At 53.4% G+C, this 27,855-nt stretch overlaps 1 protein-coding gene across 8 annotated transcripts in view; it reads right to left on the bottom strand.

The window, feature by feature from the left end:
* SHANK2 (SH3 and multiple ankyrin repeat domains 2) overlaps positions 1-27,855 on the bottom strand; it is a 559,847-nt gene that overhangs the window by 396,201 nt on the left and 135,791 nt on the right. For all 8 annotated transcript variants that reach the window (XM_046643796.1, XM_046643794.1, XM_046643795.1 and 5 more), the window contains one exon: positions 20,612-20,689. In XM_046643796.1, coding sequence (XP_046499752.1) covers positions 20,612-20,689 — 78 coding nt within the window. The remainder of the gene's footprint in view (positions 1-20,611; positions 20,690-27,855) is intronic.

The raw sequence follows: 27,855 nt of genomic DNA, 5'->3' as shown, positions 1-27,855 counted from the left end.
AACCAGCTCCTCCAACAGCACCATGGGGCAGAGTCGGGACCAAGGGAGGATGAAGTCACAGCATTGGTTAGACAGGAGGGTCGCCAAAGACGGACAGTGCTGGCAGGTGAGTCAGCCTATGACCCCGAACACAGACAGGCCATAGGTCTACCTTCAACCCCCACACCAAGCCTGCACTGCAGAAGGGAGTCAGAAAACACACACTCTGAAGAATGGCCCAAAAGTGACTCCTGGTACCTCCCGGGGGGGGTGGCTGGGGAAGCGGGGAGCAGACCAGTTCTAAAGAGACGCCGAGTACAACACAGACCTGTAGGAGCCCACGACGTAAAGTAGAAAGAGAGAGCTCAGAGGGAGCTTCTTGTGCAACAAATGAAGAAGTGACACCCACGGGGGAGAGATGGATCCAAGGGCTTTGTCATTTCTTTAATCTTCGCTGGTGTGACTTCCAGCATCTGTAGCCGTGGTCACCATGTGTTAGCTTGTATCATAAGAAGGAAGAACGTCTTTGCAGAAAAATAGGAGGGGTACAATGGGGCGAGCAGGACGCCTGGGTTTGAAAGTCCGAGGAGGGCACTTGATGTCTCTGTGCTCAGCGTCCTCATCTGTACTACAGGGATGAGAACAGGACCGGCCCCGAAGGGCTGCTGCTCACTGACCAGGATGTAAGTATGAGCTTCCCACTGCTGCTCTAACTAATGACCACAAACGCAGTGGCTCAACACAACACACATCTCTTATCTCACGTTCTAGAGGTCAGAAGGCCCAAAGGCAAGGCGGCATCAGGGCTGGCTCCTTCTGGAAGCTCTAGGAAGCTCTAGCCTTCTCTAGCTCTAATCAGTTCCCCTGACTTTTCCAGCTTCTAGAGGCCCCCCGCATCCCTTGACCCACGGCCCCTTCCTCCATCAGCAAGGCCAACAGCATCTTCAGATCGCTTTTTCTCTCCAGCCTGTTTCCATCATCACGTCTCCTTCTCTCACTCTGACCCTCGTGCCTCCCCCCTTTAAGGACCCTGTGATGACACTGGGTCCACCCAGAGCATCCAGGATCATCTCCCTTCTCAAGATCCTTCACTGACTCACGCCTGCCAAGTTCCTCCAGCCACGCAAGGTAACACAGTCACAGGCTTTTGGGATTAGGATGTGGACCTCATTGGGGGGCCATTATTCAACGGACCACAGCACACGAAGCAGCCAGGCCCTGGCTGGCTACAGAAATGTGAGCTGTCCATGCCACGTAATGGGCACCGTAAAGACGACGGTGACGAGGATGCTGACAGGGATAGAGAGCAGGGGTGAGAGGGATGGAGAGTTGCGATAGCAAGAAAGCAACCGTAGATCATAGTAAACGTACGGGCGCGGGTGTCTCCCAACGATTTACGAAGATCCTGCGACAGAGACAAGACTGGGAGAAAGCCTTACTGCATTGTCACCAGACGGCCGGAAGCCACTGACAACATGGGGACGTCTGTCACCTCACATAAACTAGTGTAAGCTGACCAAGGCAAGTAACAAGTACAAGTTGTCACTATTCTATTTATTGTTTTTATCTTATTCCAGCTCTTTCTCAGTTACCCTGTTCGGCCAGTGTGGAATGCTGAACCTGAGCCACTCCCAGGTTAACACCAGCTCTGGGAAGAGGTCATCGGCCATGGGGGCTGGTCTGGCAAGCCTAAATGCATCTTGCGACAGCAAGAAAGCAGAGAAGCCATCAACTGATGAGTGGGCGTCCAACTGTGGTCTGTCCGTACAATGGAATATTGCTCAGCCGTGAAAAGGAAGGAAGCAGCGACACCTGCTACAACATGGATGAACCTTGAGAACGTGCTGCTCAGTGAAAGAAGCCAGACACAGAAGGCCACATACTGTACGGCTCCGTCTGTAGAAATGTCCAGACTAGGGAAATCCATACAGACAAAGTGGGTTCGTGTTGGCTGGGGCGGGGAGGGGAGTGGTTAGGAGAATGATAGTAAAAGTCTGTCTTCTGGAGGTGAGGAAAGTGTTCTGAAACTGACTGTGGTGATGGTGGTCGTATATATCTGCGAATACACCAAAACCCGCTGAATTATACACGGTAAATGGGTGAGTTGCGTGGTATGTGAATTATACCTTAAAAAATAAAAATTTTTCTGCTTCAAAACCATAACCAAGCACCGAGTGCTGGAAAACCACGGACAGGAGTCCTTGTCACTCCTACTCCCGCTTCCTGGAGGGGGCAGCATAAGGGCTCCTGAGACCCCCGTCAGAGCTGCTGCCTTGGCCACGGAAAGTGGGGACAAGAGGGACTGAGGGTGCCAAAGGATCATCTGGCTTCACGTGCCTTTTCGAGGTGATGCCATTATCAACAGGTCACCAGGCTCGGGTTTTCCAGGTCATCTTTATGACCTCACCTATCCATTCAAAGGATGGAGAGATGGTGTAATGATGCCAAAGGCACGCTTCTAAGCTGCAGGCCATCTGCTGGCCCGCGGGGCGATAGCAAGGAGCCGGGCACGAACAATCCAGCATCGCTGTGTGTCCCTGTCTTCCGAAAGCCATCGCCTGTTTAAGGGCCCACCTCTTTGGCACAGACGCAAAGCTCTCAACTACCCTGATAACTTTTCCAAACGGAAAAATCCTCCTCCTAACATTTCAAAAAAAGAATGAAAAACATCATCCACTTCCAAGCCTGCAGAAATCCTGGCAATTCAAAATTAGCATAACAAATATTGCTTTTTTAAAAAAACCTCTGAGTCTCTATATGCAATATTTATTACCCATTTCCATAAACCCACTCTAAACTTCTTAGAATTACCATAATCTCTGTGACACCGTATCTTCCATTGCAAATGTCTTTTTCAAGCTGAAACAGTGACGCTCCTGGAAGGAAACATTTTGGGGACATCAGATTCTGGACAAAAGCGTTGGTTCCGCCTTGGCGATAGGTATCGTAATGATGAAAACAAAGTTCCTTTAAGGAAAGAAAGTCATGGTCTCTAACAAGAGCCACAGGAAATATTAATTTCCATATGTACCGGTTTTTATCTGAAACCCTGGCCTATATAAAGCAAAGCCTCATCTTAGACGCTTCAGGAATGGGTTGATCAAGGGGTTTTTGAACCCAGTCAGCAGCAGAAGCAACAAAGCTCTGCTGGGTCCGATGCCTGTGCTGTTCCAGCCAGGGGGCAGCAGATGGAGAGAAATCAACCAAGAGAAGGGGAGCCCAGGTCACTAACTTCAGGCCAATTAAGAAAGACATTAGAGCCAGTTTCCCACGTCAGGCTGAGGTCCGCACATCCCAGGGTGTGAGCAGGCATCCTCTTGTGATCACTCAGTCTTCCGTCAGTACAGAGCAAAACCAAGGACAGTGGCCCCTGGGATGCAGCCAGGCCCTCAAAGACCCCATGTGGGGCCCACCACCTGCAGGTCTGGGGGCCTCCTAGCTAGGCCCCCTGGTCAGGCTCCCCCTCCACCATTACAATATTGTCCTGGTGGTTCCACAGACACAAAGCTACTTAAAAAGACAGAGTGCACCACCTTACAGGCATCAGGATGGCTACTGTATGAGCAAAACAAAAACGACGAGTGTTGGCGAGGATGTGGAAAAACCGGAACCTCGTGCATTGCTGGGGGGAAGGTGAAATGGTGCAGCTGCCGTGGAAAACAGAATGGAGGGTCCCCCAAAACATTAAACATAGAATCATCATTTGATCCAGGAATCCCACTCTGGGTCTATACCCAAAAGAACTGAGAGCAGGGGTCTAAAGAACCATTCGTGCGCCCCTGTCCGCAGCAGTATCCTTCACAACAGCCCGCGGCTGGAAGCAACCCAAGCGTCCATGGACGGATGAACGAATTATCGACGTGTGGCGCCTCCGCACAGTGGAATGGCACTCAGCCTTAAAAAGGACATGATGCCGAGTGATATAAGCCAGACACAAAGGACAAATACCGTGTGATCCCACTCATATGAGGTCCCTGGAGTCATCAAATTCATAGAGACAGACAGTAGGATGCTGGGCGCCAGCGGCGGGGGAGAGGTGGGGAGTGAGCGTTTAACGGGGGCAGAGCTTCAGTTTGGGAAAGTGGAGACGATCTGGGGATGGACGGTCGTGACGGTTGCAGGACATTGTGAACGCGCTTAATGCCACAGAACCGTGCATCTACGATGGTTAAGATGGCCATTTCTACATTACATATATTTTACCAAATTGAAAAAAATCGAATTTTCTAAATGTTCTTGAAAAGCAGGAAGATGCAGTGACACTGGAAATATGTATTTTACCACAATTTTTAAAAAAGCAGACATGAGTCAGCATCACACACGGAGCACACTGAAACCAGGTGTTCGCCTCTTACTGCGAATCCAGAATCCGCCCGTGGGCTTCGAGGCCACGTGTCACGCGGGCCCCATGCTTGGGGCCAGCCTCCCCCTCCTCGTTCTACTTTCCGCACAGCCAGCACCTTCCTGCCGTGGAACCTTCAGACATGACACACGGCTCCCAGCCTGGGAAGCGGTCCTTCCCCACCCGCCTGCCTGCTCCTGAGCTGGGTTACTCAGCTTTCAGGTGGATGGCTGTGTCCAGGGAAGTCTGCTGAGCCCCAGACCAAGTGACCTCCTGACACCCCCTCCTGGCTTATTGTCACCGTGACAACCGGGTTTCATCAAATACAAGACAGCCCTGATTGCACGACGCTCGTTATTTATGTGCCAATGATGGGAAAGAGGCTGCTGGGAGATCTTTTAAATACCACTGACGAGGACATACGACACACGAGAAGGGAGCCCCAGAGACTGGGTGAGACAAAGGGGGCACCAAGAGGTGGGCTTTCCAGAGCACCAACGGTGGGCTCCAGACAGGCCACTGGCTCTAGAGAGCTGGAAGCATATGGGAGCCAAATTACCTTCTCTCAGCCAGGCGGCGAGCCGATGACCACAGTAACGAGTCCTGAAGGCCGCTGGGTAAATGATCTGCAGCGCTCACAAGGGGTCCCCGAGACGGGCAGAAGTGCCACCGTTGAACAGGGGAGCGATCAGAGGCTGGGACTGAGACAGAAACTCAAGCGACGGAGCGACAGCGCGGACATGTGCAGAGGGACGGAGCAGGCCCTAAGCTAACTGCCCTATTACCTTCACCCCCCGTGCCCTCTGCTCAAAGGGCTGGACAACTTAGGCCCATTTTGCAGACAGAAGAACCAAGCCTTATTAGGAACTAGCCCTGACTACGTGGTTAGCCGTGGGCGAAAGCAGGAGCTACAGCCATGCCCGTCGCTCACAGACAGCACGGAGCTGTCCGGAACCCGCCTCAGGAGGCCACCGTGGGTCATGCGATCTCTCCAGCACCCTAAAATCTAAAACCACAACCGACTATTCTGTCTGGGCATGAGGTCTTCTCCCAACTCAATGCTGAATTATTTTTCATCCATTTATTTAATCGGCAAGCACATCTACTATGTGCCAGGCCCTCTCTCATTAAAGGATGAATAAAACACAGATTCAGCCATAAAAGATGCTTTTCCAGGAGCCGAAAGGCCTCCAAGAGAGGTAGCTAGAGAATGCATCTAAAACTCCAAGGTCTGAAAAGCAGAGAAACCTTTGCACTGAGTTCTTTCTTTGCAACGCTAACAGACACCTGAGGCTGGACCCTGTATTGCAAATTGTTCCTAATAAAGCACAGATTTCAAGGCGTCCATCGTAGACAGCTCGGGGTTAGCTTCCAATCGGAGCCAATTCGAGCCCGTACCCCGACCCCGGCAGCACGGGCTGAACCATGAGTTGTACCACGCCGGGATGCTGGTGGCTGAAATCTCACACTAATTGACATCAATCCGGCCTTGGGAGTGTCACAGCTGGCTGCGATTTCTCTCTCTTGAATAAATCTCAGGCCTTAAATGCCAAGTCTCTGGAGCTTGTCCTGGAAACATTAACAGAAACGATGGACAAGAATTCCAGTCGGTACCAAGACCAGCCTGAGAGCTTACAAACACCTCTAAAGCGACAGGCAAACCAAGGAAGACCACATGCTTCTCTTTGCTATTTATTTCTCTATTTTGTTGGCAATCCCTGTGGTCTCTGATGACCATGTTGGCAACTAGAAGCCACTTGGAAACAGCTCTGCGTCAAAGGACTTGGCTTGGGGCTGGCCCAGTGGTGCAGCAGTTAAGTTCGCACGTTCTGCTTCTCGGCGGCCCGGGGTTCACCGGTTCGGATCCCGGGTGCGGACACGGCAGCACTTGGCAAAAGCCATGCTGTGGTAGGCGTCCCACATATAAAGTAGAGGAAGATGGGCATGGATGTTAGCTCAGGGCCAGTCTTCCTCAGCAAAAAAAGAGGAGGATTGGCAGTAGTTAGCTCAGGGCTAATCTTCCTAACAACAACAACAACAAAAAAAGGACTTGGCTTGCTGAGAGATGGTGCTGGCCAGGTGAGCTATGGCAGGCCAGGGACCCATGTCTTACCCTTCTCACCTCCCCAGGCCCAAGCACCGCCCCCCACCCCACATTCCCCGACAGCCCTCCCTAAAGCAGAGAGGCCAGAGGTTGTGAGCAAGTGAATACATACTGAGTGCCCCAAAAGAGTGAGCGAATTACAGTGGTACCCACCTCGGTCCTTGATGTGACTTAGTCAACACTGACTCTCCCGGTAGAAACATCGTTCCTCGCTGGAATTGACTCTGGCGTCCTTTTTCTTCCCTGGGATTTCCTGATTGGCGTGACCTTTTTAGAACTGTCGCCACCAGCTGCAGCTTTTAAATGGGAAGCCTGGGACTTGTAGCCACAGACAGGCACGTCTGTCCTGCCCAAACCCTGTCCTCCGCTTGGCGTTAAGACATGACCCTTGACAGCCCTGCATAAGTGAGGACACTGTGCAGAGCGACATTTTTTTAATAGAGTGACAAGATCAACGTTGCTCACGTCTGGAAGAAAAGTTTAAGAATCACCACACAGCAGATGCTCAGATGCTTTCAAAACTGAGAGGAGATGGAAGAAAATGTCCCTTTAGGAGAACTAGCGATGGAGAGCCCTAAAATGGTGTGAAAGTCCCAGAGACAAGTGGCAATCAGGAAAATGTGCAGAAACCGAAAGCCAAGAGAAACGCAGAGGCTTGCACGGAGATCTGTCGACTGGCTCTATCGAGGGACCTGCTGGGCACCCCAGCACCTGAACGAAACCCTTCCTCCCACACGAGCTTCGGATGGGGGACAAGCGGCTGTGTCTTCGTCAGTTCCTTGGTACCTCCCAGACCCTACAACCTTCTCGGGACCCAGGGGGCAGGTCAGCCCTGTGCTGTGGACGACACGGGCGCCAGGCACATTCTCGAAAGAGCTTCCTCGCGGCCACACAGACGTGGTGCTCAAATGGAGTGCGATGACGACCCTGTCCCTTCATGTAAGTCCCAGCTCCTTCTCTGCGATGGGCACAGCTACCTCTCCTCCATGATGCACCAGGTGCTCAGCGAGCCTGGGGATAGACAACCTGACGTGCCAAAAACGGGGCTTTGCAGACGTGATGAAGTTAAGGATCTTGAGATGGAGACACTATCTGTGTGGGCCCTAAACGTAACCACAAACGTCCTTGTAAGACGGAGGCAGAGGGGGATTGAAATAAAGAGGAGGAGGCCACGTGGGGACAGAGGCAGAGGCTGGAGGGATGCAGCCACAAGCCCAGGATGCCTGGAGCCCCCAGAAGCCAGAAGAGGCAGGAAGGACCCTCCCCATGAGCCTCCAGAGGGAGCGCGGCCCTGTGACACCGTGATTTCAGGCTTCAGCCTCTGGACTGGGAAGGACACAAACAGCACCCCAATCTGGGGCCACTCGTTGCAGCCGCCCCTGGAAGCCCCGACTTCTCTTCCATTCTTCTCTTTTCCCCTTTCCTCTCTGAGGATCCCCAGCAGAAGTGACCCAGTTACACAAAAACTGGCCATTTTCCCCAAACCAGAAAGCTCAACTATCTTAAGCCATTCTTAAAAGGGTGATATCCGCTCCCTCCTGGTGGGTGAAAATTGAAATCAGTTCTCAGGGGGCAAAAATATTTTACTCTTTTCACGCATAAGGCAGAGCCACACAGACAGCACACACAGACACTTGCAGCGTATCCACAGTATTAACATTTCACAGGGAGGAGATTAGGAGAGGAAGATGAGAAACACCATTGTGAACTGGCACCCAGCAGGGGTCACAGGGCGTTTCATTCATTCGCCCATCAGTATTTGCTGGGGACCCACGAGTGACACGTGTGGGGACATACTGACTCGGTCATTATGGGGGCCTCGGTCTCTGCCCCCGTGGAGCTGCGCTCATTCTGATGGAGAAACAAAGACGAACAGGGTGTTATCAGCGTGAATCCCAGGACGGGGCCGCTCAGAGAGGGAATACAAGCCTGGAGTGTGACAGCCCCAAATGTCACTTCCACCTCGCTGGCTGATCTGTGAAACACGCTTGTGGTATTTAGATATGCAGGGGATCCGAGGGTCGCATTTGACCCCTAAAGCCTTCAGCCCCCTGCATGGCCTGTGGCGGATGCTCAGTGAATGCCAGACCTCTCCCTCCTTCTCCCTCATTCCAGAAAGCTGTGGGGGCATCTCCTGATGAACTAGACAAGATATCTAACAGCGTGTGCAAACACGGAGCCTGACACACACGTGAACACACGACTGCTCCCAGAGTTACACGTGAAGGATGCCAGCAGGTTACACGTTACAAGTGAAGCGTGGTGAAACTACAGATGACAGAGGCATCACGGCAAACGGAGAAGACTCCTTAACGTCCTCGGCCCCAAACCCACCCACCTCCCGGACGCGCCGTTTGCATCTGTTATGGGCTGAGTGTTTCTGTGCCCCCAAACTCCTGTGCTGACGTCCTGACTCCCAGCGTGACGGTATTTGGAGGTGGCCCAAGCAGACTGAGACAGGGTCGTTTTTCTGCTTCACAGCTCGCTGATGAGCAATTCGAGGACGGACACACAGGGACAGACACTTCTTCAGGGTATAAACAGCTGATCTGTAACTATCGTACATGAACGGTCGGCACCCCGGCTTCCTAACCGGGTGCACGCCTGCACCAACCAAGCTGTCCTGTGTTAACGCCGCCACCTGGTGGCCGGTGTGAGAAATTACAAGGAACTCTGACCCACCAGCCTCTGCCCGTTTCAACTGCAGTCTCGAGCACCCAGGTCCGGTGCTGGACACCCAGACCCCAAAGACGGGAGGGATGGGGCACCCTCTCCTCAAAGAACTTGGCAGTTTACCTGGGGGGACAGGCACCAGAAGGAAAGCTCCCTTGGTTCTGCCCCAGGCCGGTTAGGAAAGCATCTTGCAGAGGAGGAGCTTTGGTTCTGAAGGATGCATAGGAGTTCACCAGGCAAAGGAGAGATCACAGGAAGTGGGGAAGGATAATATTAAAGATTTTCTTGAAAAAAAAAAAATCAAGTTTTAGTCTCTATCAGGGCCCTGCATCCGGGGGATGCTTTGAAAATCAAAGCCGTCTGCACCGGCTGTAAGCTGCCATGCTCCGCCCTCCCGCCTCCCCACCCGACCACGGGCAACACCCAGCCGCTCTCCCGGTCTTCACCTCGTGTCGGTAAACAGCACACTTCTGGCGATGTCTTGATTTCTTCCCGTGTAAATATTAGTCACTGACGTCCTCCCAGGGCAGATGAGGGACCAGCTCACTTATCATGAGGCCAGCACAGCCGCGCCCCAGGCCTCGGCTCGATCCTCATGCCGCATTTACACTGGACGGCTGCGTACTCTCCTCCGAGGCCGAGAGCCGGTCAACTACGATCACCTTTCCTTTGCGTGAGTGACAGCCACATTCTAAACTCTGCTTTTCCATTTACCTATCATTACTTTACCGCCAGGTTCTGACATGGTGTAAATTGTCACGTGCAGGTGCAAACACCCCAGACCACCTCTCTGTTTCCTTCGCTTCCAGGCAACACCCGGCCTGGCACCGTCGGCTCCCACGCCCGCCACGGTCGGTGGTCCCAGTTCGTCCCGGGCATTCTGGCCTCTCCCCGTGCCAGGGTCCCCACCAGGCCACGGTCCCCCTGTCTCCTGGCTGACCCCTCAACAGGGGGGGCTCCTCCTCCAGCAGCTCCCCGAGAAAGGGGGCACGTGAGTGACGCGTATTGAGAATGTGCGCGTCTGGAAGGCCTTCGGGAACCCTCACGCTCCTTTCCTGGAATACTGCTCTGGAAGGTTCCGCCCCTGGAGTTTGGAAGGAAAGACTAAGTTCCCGGTCAATGAGCTTCCAGTGCTGCCCCCGCCGAGACGTGTGATCCCCCATCCTCTGGACGAAAATGCGTTTCTCTCTCTTGAAACATCAGAACTGTATTTTTATCTCTATTCCTAAAGTCTGAGCTCTCATGACCCCCAACCTCGCTGGGGGCATTTGCCCTGGAAATTCAGGGGCCTTTTCAACGGGGACTCTCAAGTGCTGGTCAGTGGCCCTGCCCTGCGTGACCTCTTGGCTCATTTCTCCTCCGTCTCCTTTCTGCTCCCTCTGGAAATTCCATTACTCAGACACTGGCCCTGATTGGCGGCTCCGTGAGTCATCGCTGTGGTCCAGTTGTCCCATCTGTCTCCCTGCGTTCTTCTTCACGCTGCTGCCATCGCATTTTGCTCTCGTTATCCATATTCGAGAGCCCCGTGAATGCTCCATTTCACACAGGCTCTGTCTCCTCTCACCGCACTGAGCAACATCAGGTATGTATTTTTGAAGTTCCCTTCTGTTCTCTCCATTTCTCGGTTTCTGTCTGGCATCTTTATTTCTGCTTGTTTAGCGTCTGCCTTTCATGTTGGCGATCTTCCCTTGACGAACGGTGATTCTCAGCTGTCTGTTCCCATTTTCGATTCGAAGCATCTACACGAGGACTGGAAACCCTGGGTGTGGGCTCCTCTCGGGGGGCTTTCACTGGGAGATGAAACACAGAATACTTGAGGGAGGGGTTCTATTCAGAGGGGACAGCAGTGCAAAGGCCCTGGGGCCAGAACGTGTTTGGCATCCTTGAGAGACAGCAGGAGGCCAGGTGTCTGCAGCAGAGTGAGTGAGTGAGGGATGCTAGCTGGGAGGTGTGAGGTCAGCGGGGTCCCCACACGGGCCTAGTAAGTCACCGTACATTCAGCCACTGCTCCTGTGTCCAGCCTCACCTGCATCCTCAGCACCAAAGAGCCTGGCCTCCAGCACCCGGACTTTCTGGGGTCCTGATGCAGATCTGGCTGGCCCCTGGCTCTCCCCATCGACACAGGCAGAGGGCTTTCTGGGGCCTGTGGGAGTGGTCATCATGTGTCCATCGCTTTCCTGTTTCCCCAAAGCTCTCGACCTCTTTCCCTCTGCTTCCCGGCGCTGTGGACTGATGCCACTTCTTCGCTTTTGCATCACGAGGAGCAGCTCCCGCACCTGCCTCATCTCTGCACGTGAGCCGGGGCCTGAGCATGCACTCGCGGGAGCGGGCTTGCCCCAGCCTACGGGGAGCGGCACGGCCCAGCCCCGGCCTTGTCCACGCGCCCCAGGGTGGGGCGTGGGGACGGTTTCCACGGGCCCTGCTCACGGTCTGGCTTAGAGGGAACAGACGGAATAACTGGAACTTTCGCTCATCATCTACACTGCGGGGCGGGCTGGAGTGCCTGAGCGGGGTGCAGGGAAGGACCTGCTCTCTGCTCCCCAAACCCTCTCGCAACCCCGCTGATTAACCGGGAACGAGGAAAAGCCCCCCGCCCTGCCCCCATCTGGCTCAGAGGAGGCAGCCTCCCCGCTGCCGACTCACACACGCGCACACTCTCGCCATTTAAAGGGTGAAAACCAGCCCCGCGGTGCCCGGGCGTAAGGACATGATGCTGACACTCTGGACTGAGAACCATCGGCTTCCAGAACAACGCGGTCCAATACGGCAGGGAAGGAGCACTTGAAATACACATGATGCGAGCGAGCAAGTGACCTTACATTTTATTTAACTGTAATTAAGTTTAAGTAGCCATGCGTGTCCTGTGGCCGCAGTATGGGACGGCGCAGCTCCGGGACATTCCACTGACTCCAGGAGCCTCCTTTGTGTAACCTCTGCGAGATTTCATCTACGTTGCTCACCTTCCTGTGGCCACGTCTGCTTTTCACACGGGATCATGACACAGTGGTCGGATGGATGGGTTGATCTCCACTTTAGAGTTTTTTTTCCTGTCCTATCGGTACTGCACGTCCACTCAGAGTAAAACCCCAAATCCTCGCCAAGTCACGTGGCCCCTCCGTGGCCTCAGTTCCCACCACTGTCGTTGGCCTCTGTCCACCCTGCTCCCCAGGCCGGCCTCCTTGTTGTTCCTCAAACCCACCAGGCACATTCTGACCCCAGGGCCTTTGCACGTGCCAGTTCCCATCCCTGGAACGCTTCCCCCCCAGATATCTGCATGGCTCCCTCCCTCCCTCGCTTTTTCCCGGTCTCGGCTCAAATGTCCCAGTTCGTGCTGGGCTCCTGTCCTAAGAGAGCCCCCTCTTCCACAGCTCCACTCCCTTCCTCTCTGCCTCTCTCACCTACTATCTGTGTCTTCATGTAATTTAACAGCCCTGACGTGGTAGATGTTTATCTGTTTACCTGTTAATTATCTGTCCCACTAATGCACAGTCCAGGAGGGCGGGGGGCATCGTGCACTCACTGATGTATCCACCAGCACCCAGAAGAGGGCGTGGCTCTTACCAGGAGCTCAACACATACAGGAGGAAATGCTGAATTCAAAACCTGGTTACTCCTCATCACAGATATCACGGGGTATCAGCCCAAACGTTGTGGGTTACCCAAGTTTCTCTGCCCCTGTCTAGACATACAACTTCCACTTCCCTGTTTCTCTGGGAGCACAGACTCTGAATCCCAAACAAGACTTTCAGAGGAACTTTCAAAAGGAACTACTTAAAAATAAATGGCTTTGCCGACTGCGTGCCCCCAGCAGGGACCCCAGGCTACAGAGTGGATGAGGCTGGTGGGGTGAGCAGTAAGGAGTGGTGGGGACTGTGGCAGCTGGAAAGTGCAGGGTCCCCAAACTCCTGCCAAATGGCGACACACACAAAGGCCCCCTCTCCTCATTTTTCAAGGGACGCTGGAAATCTGAATTTTTATATGAAATTCCTGGATGTGTAAATGAGGCCAAGGAATTTTTTAAAAGCTTCTGGGCCACAGTCAAACTCTCTGGCGTGAGATTCCCCCTTCAGTGGCAGGTGGTGAACTGTCACGAGCGGCTTATCCCATCAACCAGGTAAGTGGGAGCTGGTACCCTGCCTGTGGCACGCTGCCTGCCCTTCAGAAGGTCATCAGATCAAGGACGAGAGGCAGGCACCAGCGTGCCCAGCTCCCGCCTCAGCCAGCTGCTTCTAAACACACCGCAAGAGAGAAAAAGAAATAAAAATATGATCTGGTCGGACAGGAAACACGAAGCTTTTCGTCGTCACCCACGCAAAGAGCTAGGACGAAATCTGGTGTTTCCTGACTCCCTCTGCGAGGGTCAAACGCTGCCTCCCCATCAACACACACGATGTGGGTTTCAAAGCCCCTGTGCGTCGCGAGGTCCCCAGGCGTGGCTCGCTGACTACCTGGAAGCCCCCGGGGGGCATCGTCTTGGCATCTCTCCCAGGGCCCTCGGCTGTGGCCCTGGCCCTGCTTCCCTGGGCTCGAAGGGGGGCCCGCTCCCATGCAGGTGATGCTGATGACAGCACCCACAGTGCTAAGGTGCCTGAAGGGTCAGAGGAAGTCTGACATGGAGGTGTCACAGGGCCCCCGCGCTTCCTCCGGAGGCTCCAGGGGAGGGTCCTTCCCGCCTCTTCCAGCTTCTGGGGCCGCACCCCTCCAGCCTCTGCTGGATCGTCACGCGGCCTCCTCCTCTGCGTGCGTCCTCTCCTAAGAGCCCTTGTGATGGTTCGGAGCCCCCCGGATAGTCCACAGTAACGTCCCCATCTCGAGATCCTTAACCGCATCTGTAGAGTCTGTGCCGTCTAAGGCCACATTCTCAGATTCCAGGCATGAGGACCTACGTCCTTTGGGGGCTGCGGTTCAGCCCAGCTCCCCTCCCATGCTCCTCCCTCACCCTGCCTGGGATCCCACTGCAGGCCGCGTGCCCTCCTCCTTCCCTCCACACGCCCCGTCCTTTCCAGACTCCAGGTCTCTGCGTGGCCCCTCTCCGTGCAGTGCTGTGCCCAGCTGCCCACCCGGTGGCCCTGTCTCTGCTCAGGCCTGGCCCCAGCGGACGGGTCCCCTCCTCACCCCCAAGCCCTCGGCCCTTTCTCTTCTCACTCTCCCCTGCTTTCTTTTCTAGTCACTTGCACGATGCGCCCTTTTCCTTGGTGGCGGCCGTGCGTCTCGTCTGCTCTCCTGAGAACAGGCTCCTGCCTTCTTGCTCATGGCTGGAACCGCCAGGTCGCAGGCCAGCTGGGCCCAGAGAAGCTGGGAAACGGTCGGCCTCCGGAATGGCTGGACCTTGCTCTGCTCCTCCTCGCTGGCTGACCGCCCACCGAGACAGAACATCTGCCTGGCTCAGGTGTGAAGTCAATGGGCAGAGGTCCAGGTGAGCTGAAGGGCAGGCCAGGATCCGTCTTTGGGTCAAGGGTCCATCGTGGGTGGGGGTGCAGGGGTCATGTGGGTGGCGGTCTCCCTGAGCAGGAAAGCTGGAGAAGGAGGACCCCAAAGGGATGAGGGAAAGCGGTCACCATGCACCTGGTGGGGACAACGCTGCAAAACACCCGTTGGGGCTGGATTTACAGGCACAGCCACAGCCTCCACATTCCGAAATTAGATGAGCTCCTCTAGAGGGTGAGCATGTGTCTCTGTGTGCACATGTGCAGGCCAGTGTGTGCATGTATGTGTGTGTGCAGGCATGCAGGTCTATGTGCACACACGCGCATATGTGTGTGTCTCTGCGTGTGCATGCACGTGTGTCTGTGTGAGCAGGTCTATGTGCATCCACATGTGCAGCTCTACGTGTGTGCATGCAGGTATGTGTGTGCATGTCTTTGTGTGCACATGGATGCATGTGCACGCGTCTGTGTGTTTAATGCACCTTCATTAACTTTGCAATGTCCCAGTGTCAGCTCATACCATTTGCGGCACAGAAGGCAGCACAACAGGGCAGATCCTGGGACCCCGCTCACGACACTCAACACAAAAGCAACAGGCTGAGGGAGAAAACAAAATCACCTTGACCTTGCTCTAAAATCCATGTGGATTTCAACCCAATGAGGCGCTATGAATAGTTTTGTTTTTGAATCACTAAAAAAGGAAGGAAATTCAGAAAGGAGCCTGGAGGAACAGGGAATAGACGTGCCTGTTGGGTGGATCTCATCAGTTTCCCAAAAAAAAGTGCAATCCACCCAGAACCCAGACAAACGTCAGGCTGCCTTTGTCTCTGGCCCGTCCAGCAGCTCAGAGGCAGCTGCTTCGACCAGAGCAGAGGAGATGGATTCTAGAGCCATCAGTCATCGGCATGGTGCTCCCTGCACCATCCAGCGTCGCGCGAGACTCAGAGAACCTGCTCATCCCTCTCCAGCTCCATCGCTAAATGTGTGGCCTTGACTTGGAGCTCCGGGCAAAAGCAAATGAGGTGCTCGGAGGGTCTGAAGGACGGAGGCCGGGATCTGAGGTTTTAGGAGAGATACGAGGCCACTTTCACGAGCCGAGCATCCCCCCAGAGAACGTGCGACAGCGGCGAGGCCACATCCTGGGGATCGGAGAGTGAATCGCAGCGAGGGGCCTGAGGGAAAAGAACCATCACCCACGGAGTCATTGGCACCCGGGACCACCCAGCTCTGCCGCGCGGGGCAGGCACCATTTACGGCCCGAGACCCCAGGAATTTAATACTCCTTGTTTCCGGCTTTGCCCTTTCTCATCCTCCTCATCCAGCGCGACGCTCAAGGAGGAGCATGGGGTCGGGCGGCCGTGTGCAACACACACTGTCCCCCACGAGCTGTGCGACCCAGGCCGTTCACCCACCTGTTCGTCAGCGGAGGCGACAGCAGAGCCTGCATCACAGACGAGGCTTCATCCAGGGCGGGCAAAGAGCTCGCACCCGCTGAAGGGCGCCCAGCGCTACTGAGCCCAACTTTCCCCAAAAAGCCTTCTGAGGCCAGGACTTCGCTGTCCCCTCCCACCGATCTCACCCTCATGTACCCCGCACGTTAGACAGCTCGGAAGGCCTCTCCTTGCCTCGCCCTTTCCTCCTGTTTTCTCCTCCCTCTCTCTGCTCCTGGACGTCAGATCAGCAGCTGCAGAATACAATCCAGAGACGGATACAGCAGTGACATGTGTGGGAAGAAAGTCACCTTGATACCTCCAAAAACCACGGGCGCCCCTTTCAGAAGGGAGCTGCTGGGAGGCAGGAAGCACTCAAATCAATTCTGTGTATCAGCCAGAGGTCTTCAGGGAAACAGACATGGGGCGTTGTGTGTCTGCACACACACACACACACATATTAACAGATTATCTTAAGGAATTGGCTCATGCGATTGTGCGGTTCTAAGTCTGAAGTCTGTGGGGCGGGCCGGCAGGCTGGAGACTCAGGCAAGCTTTCTATGTTAGAGTCTTGAGACCAAATCCCTTCTTCTCAGGGAAACATCAGGTTTTGCTCCTAAGGCCTCCCTCCAACTGATTAGAGGAGGCCCACCCACATGATGGAGAGTTCCTCCCTTTACTGCAAATCAACTGACTGAAGATGTGAGCCACATCTGTGAAACACCTTCACAGCACACCTGCATTAGCGTGTGATTACAGAGCCGGGCACCAGCGCCGAGCCAACCTGCACAGCAAATGAGCCATCGGCGGCCGTTTCCACCCCTCTCCCTTGCTGCGCTCCCTCGCTCACTTAGACCTTACGCTTCTGTGGACTTCTTTCCACTCCGTCTTTATCTTCAGAATCAGGATATGTTTGCTCCCTCGGACGGAGCAATCTAAAAAGCACAAGGATTCCTGACGTCGTTCACTCCACGCCAGGATGCAAGAAAGGTAAACACACCAGGGCAAGTGTCTTCCTCCCTCCAGAGCCCAGAGCCTCGGACTGGAAGTCAGGAGGCCTGGAGACCCCAGGCTCGGCCCCTTACTGATTTTGGAAGCCTCAGCATCCATCTCTCTATAATTCCGTTTCTCCTATAAATTGGGGATATAAATGCCCATCTCATTGGGTTGTGGTACGTTAAATGAGAACACATATATGAGCATTGGTGAGCTTTAGAATTCTGTGCAACTGGAGAGCTTCATCACGACCACTGTCATCACCGATACCCTAATCGTCATCATCGCTACGATCATCACCAACGCCGTCACCATTATGGCCACCGTCAGCAGGACCATCACCGCCTTCATCACCATCATCACCATCAGCACCATCATCATAACCACCATCACCATCACCATCACCAGCATCATCACTGTCATCACCATTGTCATCATCGTCATCATCATCATCACCACCATCATCACCATCACCAGCATCATCACTGTCATCACCATTGTCATCATCGTCATCATCATCATCACCACCATCATCACCATCACCAGCATGATCACTGTCATCACCATTGTCATGATCGTCATCATCATCACCACCATCATCACCATCACCAGCATCATCACTGTCATCACCATTGTATCATCGTCATCATCATCATCACCACCATCACCAGCATCATCACTGTCATCACCATTGTCATGATCGTCATCATCATCATCACCACCATCACCATCACCATCACCAGCATCATCACTGTCATCACCATTGTCATCATCGTCATCATCATCATCATCACCACCATCACTGTTACGAACTGAATTGCGCCTCCCCCAAAACTTGTATTTTGAAGCCCTAACCCCCACTGTGATGGTATTTGGAGATGGAATCTGTAGGGAGGTAATTAAGGTTAAACGAGGTCATGGGGTGGAGCCTTAATCAGAATTGTTCCTACAAGAAGAGGGAGAAATACCAGAAAGCTCTGTGTCTGCACATGTGCCCAGAGGAAGGGCCAGCGAGGAGGTGGCCCTCTGCGAGCCAGGAGGAGAGCCTCCAGCAGAAACTAAATTTGCCGGCACCTTCATCTTGCACGTCCAGCCTCCAGAACTGTGAGAAATAAGCGCTGTTTACGCCGCCCAGTCCGTGGCGTTCTGTTCTGGCGCCGAGCAGATTCACACAATCACCAGCATCGTCATCACTATTTAAGATGCGCCCCAGCAATGCTGTAAGTGCCTCTCCTCCTCCTCCTCAAAAGATCACCTCTGTCCCTCCTTCGAGTCTCTCCCCTGAGTGGGCATCAGAAACTCTGGAGGGGTAACTAGCACACGGCACCAGACCCCGCCCCAGAGCTCTGCTGCAGTGGGATGGGGGGCAGCCTGAGAGCTGCGTTTCTCTCAAGTGACTAAATTTCGCTGATGCAGCTGGCCCAGCATTTGGATTAAATCATTAAGCAAAAGCTTGGCCAGATGAGCTCCGCCAAAAATTCCAAGCTTTCTTAGACAAGTTGGCACCCACAACAGCAGCGGAGCACCACCGACATTTTCCAGGTGAACATATCTGATCCCTGTGAAACGATGCGGCAAGACACCATTCTCCCGTAAACTCGACAGGAAGCGGTTTCTTTTTTAGGATTGGGATGGGAGGAACTGTGAATGAGAAACGAAACCTGGGGGTATTTTACAGGCAAGGATCTGTAGACTAAATTAAGTCTCTTCGCATCATTAAAACACGATGAGGCGGGCGGTACAAGGTAGGGAAACCAGCTCCCAGCGCGCAGTTGAAGCCCATTCTGGGAGTGCAGAGCGAGCAACCCAGGCTTTCATTTCCGCTGGTTACAGGAGCCACGTTTGCAGGGTACAAAGTCCTATTATTCTAGTGTGTTTTGCATAATTGTCTCCCAGAATCATTTGTGGCACTCAATTGATTATTGAAAATAGAGACAGATGGCCTTGGGCTGGGGCTGGTGTGGCTCCGCTGCGGGAGGGTATCCTGAGCATCCTGCCATGACTCCCGTAAGAGGGGTGTCCCTATCCCAGGTGATCACTGCCCGGGGTAAGGGGACGGACAGGCAGGCCGCCTACAGGGACCTTCCGTCCTGGACGCCACGCATGACTCAGTTCCCTGGAGAACCAGGTGGCAGTCACAAGCCACTGCCCAGAAGAGTGAGAAGTGACTCTTTTGTACTATCTGAGCACATACCACAAATCAAAGGGCATCAGCTGCTGTTTGCTAAGCAATTTAAGCAACATTTTGACTTAAAAGAAATAAAGGATCAAAGAAATATATTATGGAACGGCAAAAAAAAAAAAAATCTTTAAACGAAGACCACCAACCCAAAGCTAAGCCCAAAGGAGCAGACTCGGTCCCTCGATGCAGCGGAAGGAACCACGTCTCCTTCGTCATCACAACTGGAAAGGGGAGATTTTCTTGGACAGTAACTCTAACCTTTATAGACATGACAGCAAACTAGGGGCTCACTTCTATGATCCGTTTTACGTTACCATCTGCAAGTGGGAAGATTCAAGACTAAATTCCAGGCAGGCCACCATTAAAGGACCGAGGAAACTTTCCAACGGTGGTTATTAAACGTCCAGCCCAGTTTTTGGATTGAACTGGCTCATTGTCAAGACCGCAAGCCCGGATGTGTAGGAACATGTAAGAAGCGTACGAGTAGAAAGACCCATGGGAGCCAGTTCTAATCAAAGATCTCTCCCTCACCTCAATAAGACAGAAAAGTAATTTCCGAATAAGAATCCCGGTCACTTCAGTTTTCAGTTCAAGGGCAGATATCGGACTGTGTTTAGCATCAGAAAGCATTTCTACAACTTAGAACAGCGATCTGAAAAAAAACTTTTGTCACCCTAACCATCCGGTCAGCTGCATTAAAGTTAGAGGAGCCCATATTTATACAATGGGATGCTATCCACCCGTTAAAAGGAATGAAGCACTGAGCCACGCTACCACACGGACGACGCTTGAGAACACGACGCTAAATGGAAGAAGCCAGACACAAAAGACCATATACTATGTGATTCCGTTTCTAAGAAATGTCCAGAATAGGCCCCTGAATCATACACTTTGAAATGGTTAAAATGGCAAATTTTGTGTGATACATATTGGAACACAACTCAAAAACAATGAGGACCCTGGCTTGAGTGCATCACTTGGGAACGCCCTAGCCAACGCCAGGTCGAGGCTGTCTGCCCTCCACTGTGGGAGAGCGGACCCAGCGCGGGTGGCAGATGGATGACAAGCCATGTCCCCGTGAGATTCTCACAGAGCTCTTCCCATTCAAAGGATGGGCAGCGACGCCAGCATTTTCCAACAGCTGCACGATTAACAGCACCCATGTCTTTGTTCCTCTCCAAAGCGGCCTTCTTGAATGAATACCCCAAAGAGACAAATTGCCGCATTATTCACGCTGTTGGGTCCAATGGGCAGGGAGCCAGTGGTGAACAGGCAAACTGAAATATGTCAGCGGCCCCAGTGCTAGGGGATGGAGGGATGGAAGTGCAGGGCACAGCCCCCAAACGCAGACAGCATCCCCAACGCAACGGGCCGTCCTCACACCACGCACACAGACAGGCAGGATATGCAGAAACCCAAAGCCACCGCTCGCAATAACGCACACGTGGGTGTTCCCTGTCTCTGAGAACTCTTTCTTACCTGGAACGGAGTCTGGCTGTTGTAGTTTTTCAGTTCCTTATTTCCGCCTCGAAAGAGCAGCACCCTCGCACAGCTGTCCTGCAAATTGAAAAGAAGAAATCTGTTTGGACCACGGTGGCACAGACCGTCTCTAAAGAAACCCGCTCAGAGGCTGAGGCTCACCGGAACTCAGAGAAATGGAAACGCAAAGTTCAAAGGAGGGCGTTTCTCGTTCATCGAGGGGGCGAGGATGAAGTTAAGCGGGTCCCTGGATGCTGTCAGGTGAAGCTTGACTGCAACGTTTTGGACAGCAACTTGGCAAGATCCATAAAAATCTAAAATACACACACCCCCACGGCCAAATGATTCCACATTTTAAGATTGAATTCGACAGAAAGTCTTGCACATGTGGATGAAATATATAATCAGTGAAACACAAAAAGAAAAGAAGAGAAAACCTAGAGACGGCAAAAATGTTCTAAAGTAAGGAAAGTGGGACTCATTCTGAAACATTCTCCGCCTAGGCGGTTATAGGAAAAAACCAAAGCGGATTGATAAAAACCGACAAGAAATACACCCAAGAACTTCCAAGTAGAAAAGGCAAGTCTCAGAACAATAACCTAGCTTAATCTCATTTACGTTTTAAAAGCTCAGAATCTACCTCATAGAAAAGGAAAAGAATAAGTCTGGAAGGGCATGTGTCAGTTCACAGAATTTACTTTTCCAGGAAGAAAAAAGGATGGGGGAGTGAACAGCAGGAATCTTTTCTTATTATTTTCCATACTTGCACTTTTTAGTGTTTTTAAAAGGCAGGCCACAGTCGTTTCTTGCGTATTTTTACAATGACAATAAATCTATTCCTGTCCAGTGACGGAGCATCTGCCATTTGTGCAGAGGGGCTGACAGAGAACTTCTGCCAACCCTGGAAGCTGGGGACAAATTCCTACAGATAAAATGACAGGTGGCGACATACTGAAGTAGCGACACTGGTTCTAAGAATACTTTGCCTAATAAACGGGGCTGGGCTGTTTAGAATAAGTCAACGACGTTTTTCAAAGAGCATCTAGAAGATGGCACGAAGCCTGGCCATGGTGCATCATAAAGCTGGGCGGCTGCCACAGGCCGGGCACCTTCTCCGAGGACTCTGTGCCGACGGCCACCAGCACAAGTCACAGCCAAACCCCGGCACTGGGCCTCTCTGGGCTGTCCCATCGTTGCCCACGGAGCCCAGCGTAGAGACGGGAGGCACGATGCCCCAGGCTCGACACTCGCTACCGCTGACCGAAGGAGTAAGGAAGTAACCAACCAGGGGCTCCCACCCAGGGAGCTGCTTAAAACGACAGGCCAGCGGCCCCACCTTGGACCAGAGGGGACCGGCTGCCTGGGGACAGGCAGGGGCCTCAGCGAGCGCACACGGCGTAGGTTACAGGACCTGGTGGAGAAGTAGGATGCAGACGAAAGCTGGAAATCCAAGGAGATGGACAGTGGGTGAGCGGCTGCCCAGGGCTGGGGCGCTGGAGGGCCATGGGGAGTGATCCTTACGGGTCTCTGTTTGGGGCGACGAAATGTTCTAGTTTGACTGTGGTCATGGGGCCACAACTGTGAACAGACTAAAAACCAGTGAACTGTAGATTTTAGATGGGTAAATTTACAGTGTGTGAATTATATCTCAAAAGACATGTTATATAGCAAAAAAGGGAAGCAAGCAAGAGAGAGAGAGTGAGAAAGAGAGACACAGACACAGAGACAGACAGACAGACAGACACAGAGAGAGACAGAGACAGACAGAGAGAGACAGATAGGCAGACAGAGGGAGACACACACACACAGAGATAGAGACAAAGACAGAGCGAGAGACAGAGATAGGCATAGACAGACAGACACACACACACACAGAGGGACAGAGGGAGAGAGCAAGCTGCCACACAGGCAGACGGTTTCCACTCCACACGGAGGAAGGGAAAGCCAAGAGCACAGCTGGGTTTGCCAAAGCAGAGTGAGCCGTCAGCTGCCAGCTGGAGCTGCCGCGATGCTATGACCCGGGGGGAGTGGCCCACGGGGCTCCCACCTCTTGATGACGTTTGGAGGGAAGAACCCACTTGTGAAGGGAGTAGACAGAAGCCAGGCGGAGGCCCCTTACTCCACAAGCTGCAATGCGCGGAGGCATCTGAGAGGGGTGGGCTGCTTATTAAACACGGACAGGGCAGGGTAGATCTGAGTTCTGCAGAGAAGGATTAACTGGCCTCTGGGCTCTCAGGCCACCAGGGTTCTGGGGCCTCAGCCATGCCCCACGGCTGCCTTCGGTCACTGTGCGTGTGAAGGTCACCTGTGGGCTTAGGGACGCACGCTGCTTCAGGTCCCATCTGAGGCCTGGACAGGGCTGCCCTCCATGGACCACTCTGGGGTGAAGACGGGGCCTGGGGACCAGGGCACGGGGGGGTCTGTGCATCGGGGAGGGGCAGAGGGGCGTGGAGCCGTGGGCCTTGGGCGAGCAGGCTGGCCTCCATGTGACTGCAGGAAGCACACGAGGAGGTGAAGGCTGGGGGAGAAGAGCAGCAGAGAGAAACGCACGCCAGGAGCCCAGGGTGTCTAGAAACAAAGCTGCCAGTGTGTGAGGACGGGCAAGGATCTGACGGGTGGCAGAGGACGGTTCAGGAGCAGAGACCACAGGAGAAGCTGAGCCCTCCCTGCACTGCTCACCTTTGTTCCACGAGCATGCGTTCATGTTCAATGCTTTGTGGAGCTAAAAGTTTTTAACAAAATCTAAAAAGATGTAACTAGGCTCAGGAAACACATCTTTCCTATTTGGGGTACAATTAAACCCAGGATTTAAAAAGAAAGCCCCAGCGTTAGCTCAAGTGGTGACACACCCTTGAAACCCAGCTTGAGCCACACACCTGGGACAGGCAGGTCAGGACCTGGCTGGGGTCTTGTCATTTTATTCCAGACTCTCAAACTGCAGCCCGGGGGCGCCAAATCTGGCCCAGATGGTTTTATAAATAAAGTTTTATTAGAACACAGGCCCCTGCACTTTCTGGTCCTGCTCCAGCCCTCCCCACCCCTGCCTGTGCTTCCAGAACCCGAGCCAGCATCCTCACTCTCCACTTGATTTACCCCTAGTTGGGTTCTGTTACTTACAATCCAAAGAAAATTAGTTAGATTAATTAAAACAACAGCATTATCATGCCCCAGTGAGAAAAAAAGTTCGTGGAGAGAAGAGAGGAGAAAAGGAGAAAGTATTTGCAAGAACTGAGGCAGAGAAGGGAACGCAGGGCTGGGAGGATGGAGGAATTTCGGCAGGTCAGCATCTGGGGTGTCGGGGGGCAGGTCGGAGAGGAGGGAGTGCACATGGCCTGGGGCAGCAAGCAGGGGGGACCCCACGATGGGCTCAGGGGACGTGAGGGCTGCCTGGGTGTCTCACCCTAAACCGAATTTGTACTGGGTCCCAAGTGCGCCCTAGTCCAGCTCCAGGGGTGAGTGAGCGGCCTGAAGGTACCATCCAGCTGGGAGCAACTGGCCATTCAGAATCCAGAATTCAAGAGCTCCTCTGGGGCGGGGCTAGTGACGTCCCGCTGCACCCCACCAACTCTGCAGTTCCTTGTAAGCGCTCCATATTGTTCACAAGGACTTTCACTGAAAATTCTCATCCTAAAGGGTGTTTCCTATAAACCGCTAAGAATGGGTCCTCGCCAGGCACTGCCATTCATACCCTGCAGCTGGAATTAGCCAGGATCCCAGAAAAATCCCGCACGCACCATCAAGGATGACTTGGAGTCAATATTAGCCAGCCCCTCGACACACAGCCCACCACTCTAATATTTACCAGATTTCCAAGTGAGATCACGTGCCAGATGGCTACTGCAAAATTAAAGGGCAAGTGGTTCACTGGGCTTCATAACAATTCTACCCCATGTGTGTGCATGCTCACGTGTGCATCTGTATGTGTGTGCATGCATATGAGTGCACATGCACACGTGCGTGCTCTGCAGCTCAGAAAACAGATCCCCCTGTCCCTTCTGATTCGATGCTCACAGCATCCCTGCCAGAGGCTGACAGCAGGCCCATTTCACAGATGAGGCAGCCGAGGTTGCAAGGGTTCAATGAAAAACTGGAGCTTCAGAAAGGGAGAAAAAGGCAAAGCTGTGACCCAGAGGAGTTGCTAACGAGGAGCCTGGCTGCTCCCCGGCACGGTGCTAGTGGCCCAAGCTCCTTTCTGAAGTGTCTTATATAATACACGGAGGTGTGTCTGCATCCTTTTAAATATAAAGTCAAGCGAATATAGATACAGAAGCAATGTGCATTCTTTTGAGGGCCACGGCATCAGCAAGAATATCATTTTCGCTGACAATTATCTTCTTGGCAGAACTTTTCGGAGACACTTCCCTTAACGATGCTTCTCTCCTTAACACTTCCCTCCTACTTCCCTGAGCATCTCTGAGGCTCGCCCTGAGCCGTCCCTGTGGGTCACCACTCCCTGCAGGAGCCCAGGCGCCATTATTCTCATCCTATACACAAAGACGCAGACCCAGAAAGTGTATTCCTTCACGCTTGCAACGAGTGGATACGGAATGTCAACCCTGCCAGGTACCATCCTGGCCCCAGGGACACAGCACACCATGCAAATGATAGGAGAGGGTCTTATGACAGAGGGACAGTGAGGGCAGGTGGTCAGGGAAGGCCTCCCTGAGGAGGTGGCCTCTAAGCTGAGCCTCAGTGATGAGAAAAGAGCCGTGTGACAATCAGAGGAAGCATTCCCAGCAGAGGGAGCAGCGAGTGTGAAGGCTGGGGCTGGGCTGCGGGAAGCTGGGCGAGGAGGGCAGGAGACGAGCTGGATGGCGGACAAGGGCCTTCGGGTTCACATGACGGCGATTTTCATCACAGGGGACACAAACCCATTGGCCTGGTACAAAGCCGCTGTGGTGCTCTGTGGAAAAGTGGAGCAGAGGGAAGGAATACTAGAAGGCAGGAGACCCGTGGGCAGGAATGCAGCCGTCCAGGGCAAAGACACCAGTGGCCTGGGCAAGGATGGGATGGGTGGAGGGGACAGCAGGGGGTGGCCTCGGGAGATGACCAGACCTGGGACAAGAGGGATGGTGAGGAACAGGAGGGCACCCCGGATTCCAGGCTGGAGCCATGGAGAGAAAAGCACTATTTACAGAGCAGGGAGAGGCAGTTAAATTGGAGCCACGTCCAGGGTCTCCGCTGGGGACGTCAGCTGGGCAGCGGACATCACAGACACAGCTCAGGGCAGAAGTGAGTCGGCACGGGCTGACCGGGGCCGTCGGTGTTTTCTGAAGGACACAGACAGGGCTGCCTGAGGTCACCGCGGGGGGGAGAGCATGGACGACAGGAGTGTGTGGCCTGGACACCAAGAAATGATGCCAACTGAGAGGCTGAGCCAGATGGGGACAGAGGTGTGGCCATGGCAATGCCACGTGGGGGTGGCCAGCTGCCCTGAGCGAGGCAGGATGGAAGTGTGACCAGGGTGTGTTGGCAAGGAAACAAGAGGGACCGTGGAGGTCAAGGTAGCAGCAATCTCTTGATGAGCTTACCAGGGAAGGCGGGCTGAGGAGTGCAGATGGAGGCAGGTGGGCAAGCGGGGAGCCCTTAGAGAAAGAGGACAGTGGGGTCTCTGCATAAGGCAACGGACATGCGGGGCTGGCCCCGTGGCCGAGTGGTTTCGCCGGTTCGGATCCTGGCCACGGACATGACACCGCTCATCCAGCCATGTTAAGGCGGCGTCCCACATGCCACAACTAAAAATACACAACTATGTACTGGGGGCATTTGGGGAGAAGAAGAAGGAAAAAAAAAAAAGATTGGCAACAGATGTTAGCTCAGGGCCAATCTTTAAAAAAACAAAGAATATCTTCTTTGGATCTAGTGGGAATCTTCCGGTACAACACAAAGAATGAGGCAGCAGCCCCATTCATTAAAAAAAAAAAGACGGGCATGATGAGAGAGGAGGCAAGGTCAGCACTGACGCTGGTTACTGGTTGGCCCAAGATTATCCAGCTGGTAGTCCGATCGCCAAGCCCCACCCTCTGCTTTCACGTCCGCTGCACAGGGGCCATCTTTGCTTAAACGGCACATCCAGGAATTACTAAATACTCCAAATTATAAGTCAGGAATTCATTTCCAGTTTAAATTATCCTCTGAAATGAGCCCGTCTAGGTAGACAAATCCAGGAAGAGCTAAGATGCACGCAGTCAGCAAAAAGGGAAAGAACAGAGGTGGGATGCGGATGTCACCAGAGCGGCTTGGAATCTGGCCCCCCAGATCAACCCTCCCTTGAAGAGATGTACCCCGAAGACCACATCCTGCACACGACTTGTGCCTGGTGGAGTGCTGCGCCCGCCCCAATTAAGGGGTGACAGGCACGTGTCCCGCAGCCTGGGGAAGAAGAAATACAGGGCGGGCTTGGAAGCGTGGCTTTGCCGTTTACTAGCCGAGCTGCTCTGGGCCAAGCCTGCATCTCCTGACCCGGAGAAGGGAATGACACCAACAGCAGCCACCAACGGCTCCTTGGAGTGGTCTGAGGGGAAAGACCACATGGATGGCTTCCATCCAGCGAGAGGCACATCCTCATGCTGGGGAGGGTTAGAACCCCCGTGACGGCCCCCGTGGAGGCAGCCGCCGGGCTGACAAGGGCTCTGTGGGCACAGAGACACGAAGAGAACACAGCCCATCTCTTCGTACCTTGGCTCTCACTTGACTCAAGAGGTCTGCTCCAGAGAAGCAGGTTTATTTTTCATCTTCCAGACAAATTGGCCTGGCCTGGTAACCTGTGATATTTAAAACTACCCCCCGTCCGTCATTACCCACGGCAGAAAAACAAACACCAGCCTGCATGCCTCCCCCTCTGGGGCTCCTGGAAAGCCAGCAAGAGGCGAGGGAGTCAGCAGATTAGACACAATTTGCTGCTTACAATCAAAGCCCTAATTAGTTGATTTCATAAGAGAAGAAGAGAGAATATTCTGATCACAGTGTGTAGTATTAAAATTGTGCAGATGAGCTCTGCCTAAAATTGATAAAACACAAACATCAACCCATAAACCTGGATGCTTTCAGAGTTAATAAGGAGTGGCTTGGTGAGGAAAATCAGCAGCAGTAGCAGTACCATCAGCATCATCAGTACCATACCTTCATCATCACTATCATAAACCATTCCCATCACACAATCATCACCTCATCACCCCCATCACCACCACCACCACCATCATTCATGACCGTCAAACAATCATTACCACCACCATCACCACCAC

Source organism: Equus quagga, chromosome 17, assembly GCF_021613505.1.
Source record: "Equus quagga isolate Etosha38 chromosome 17, UCLA_HA_Equagga_1.0, whole genome shotgun sequence".
NCBI lineage: Eukaryota > Metazoa > Chordata > Mammalia > Perissodactyla > Equidae > Equus > Equus quagga.
The sequence above is the reverse complement of the archived record's forward strand: the minus strand, read 5'-3'. Positions and strand labels throughout refer to the sequence as shown.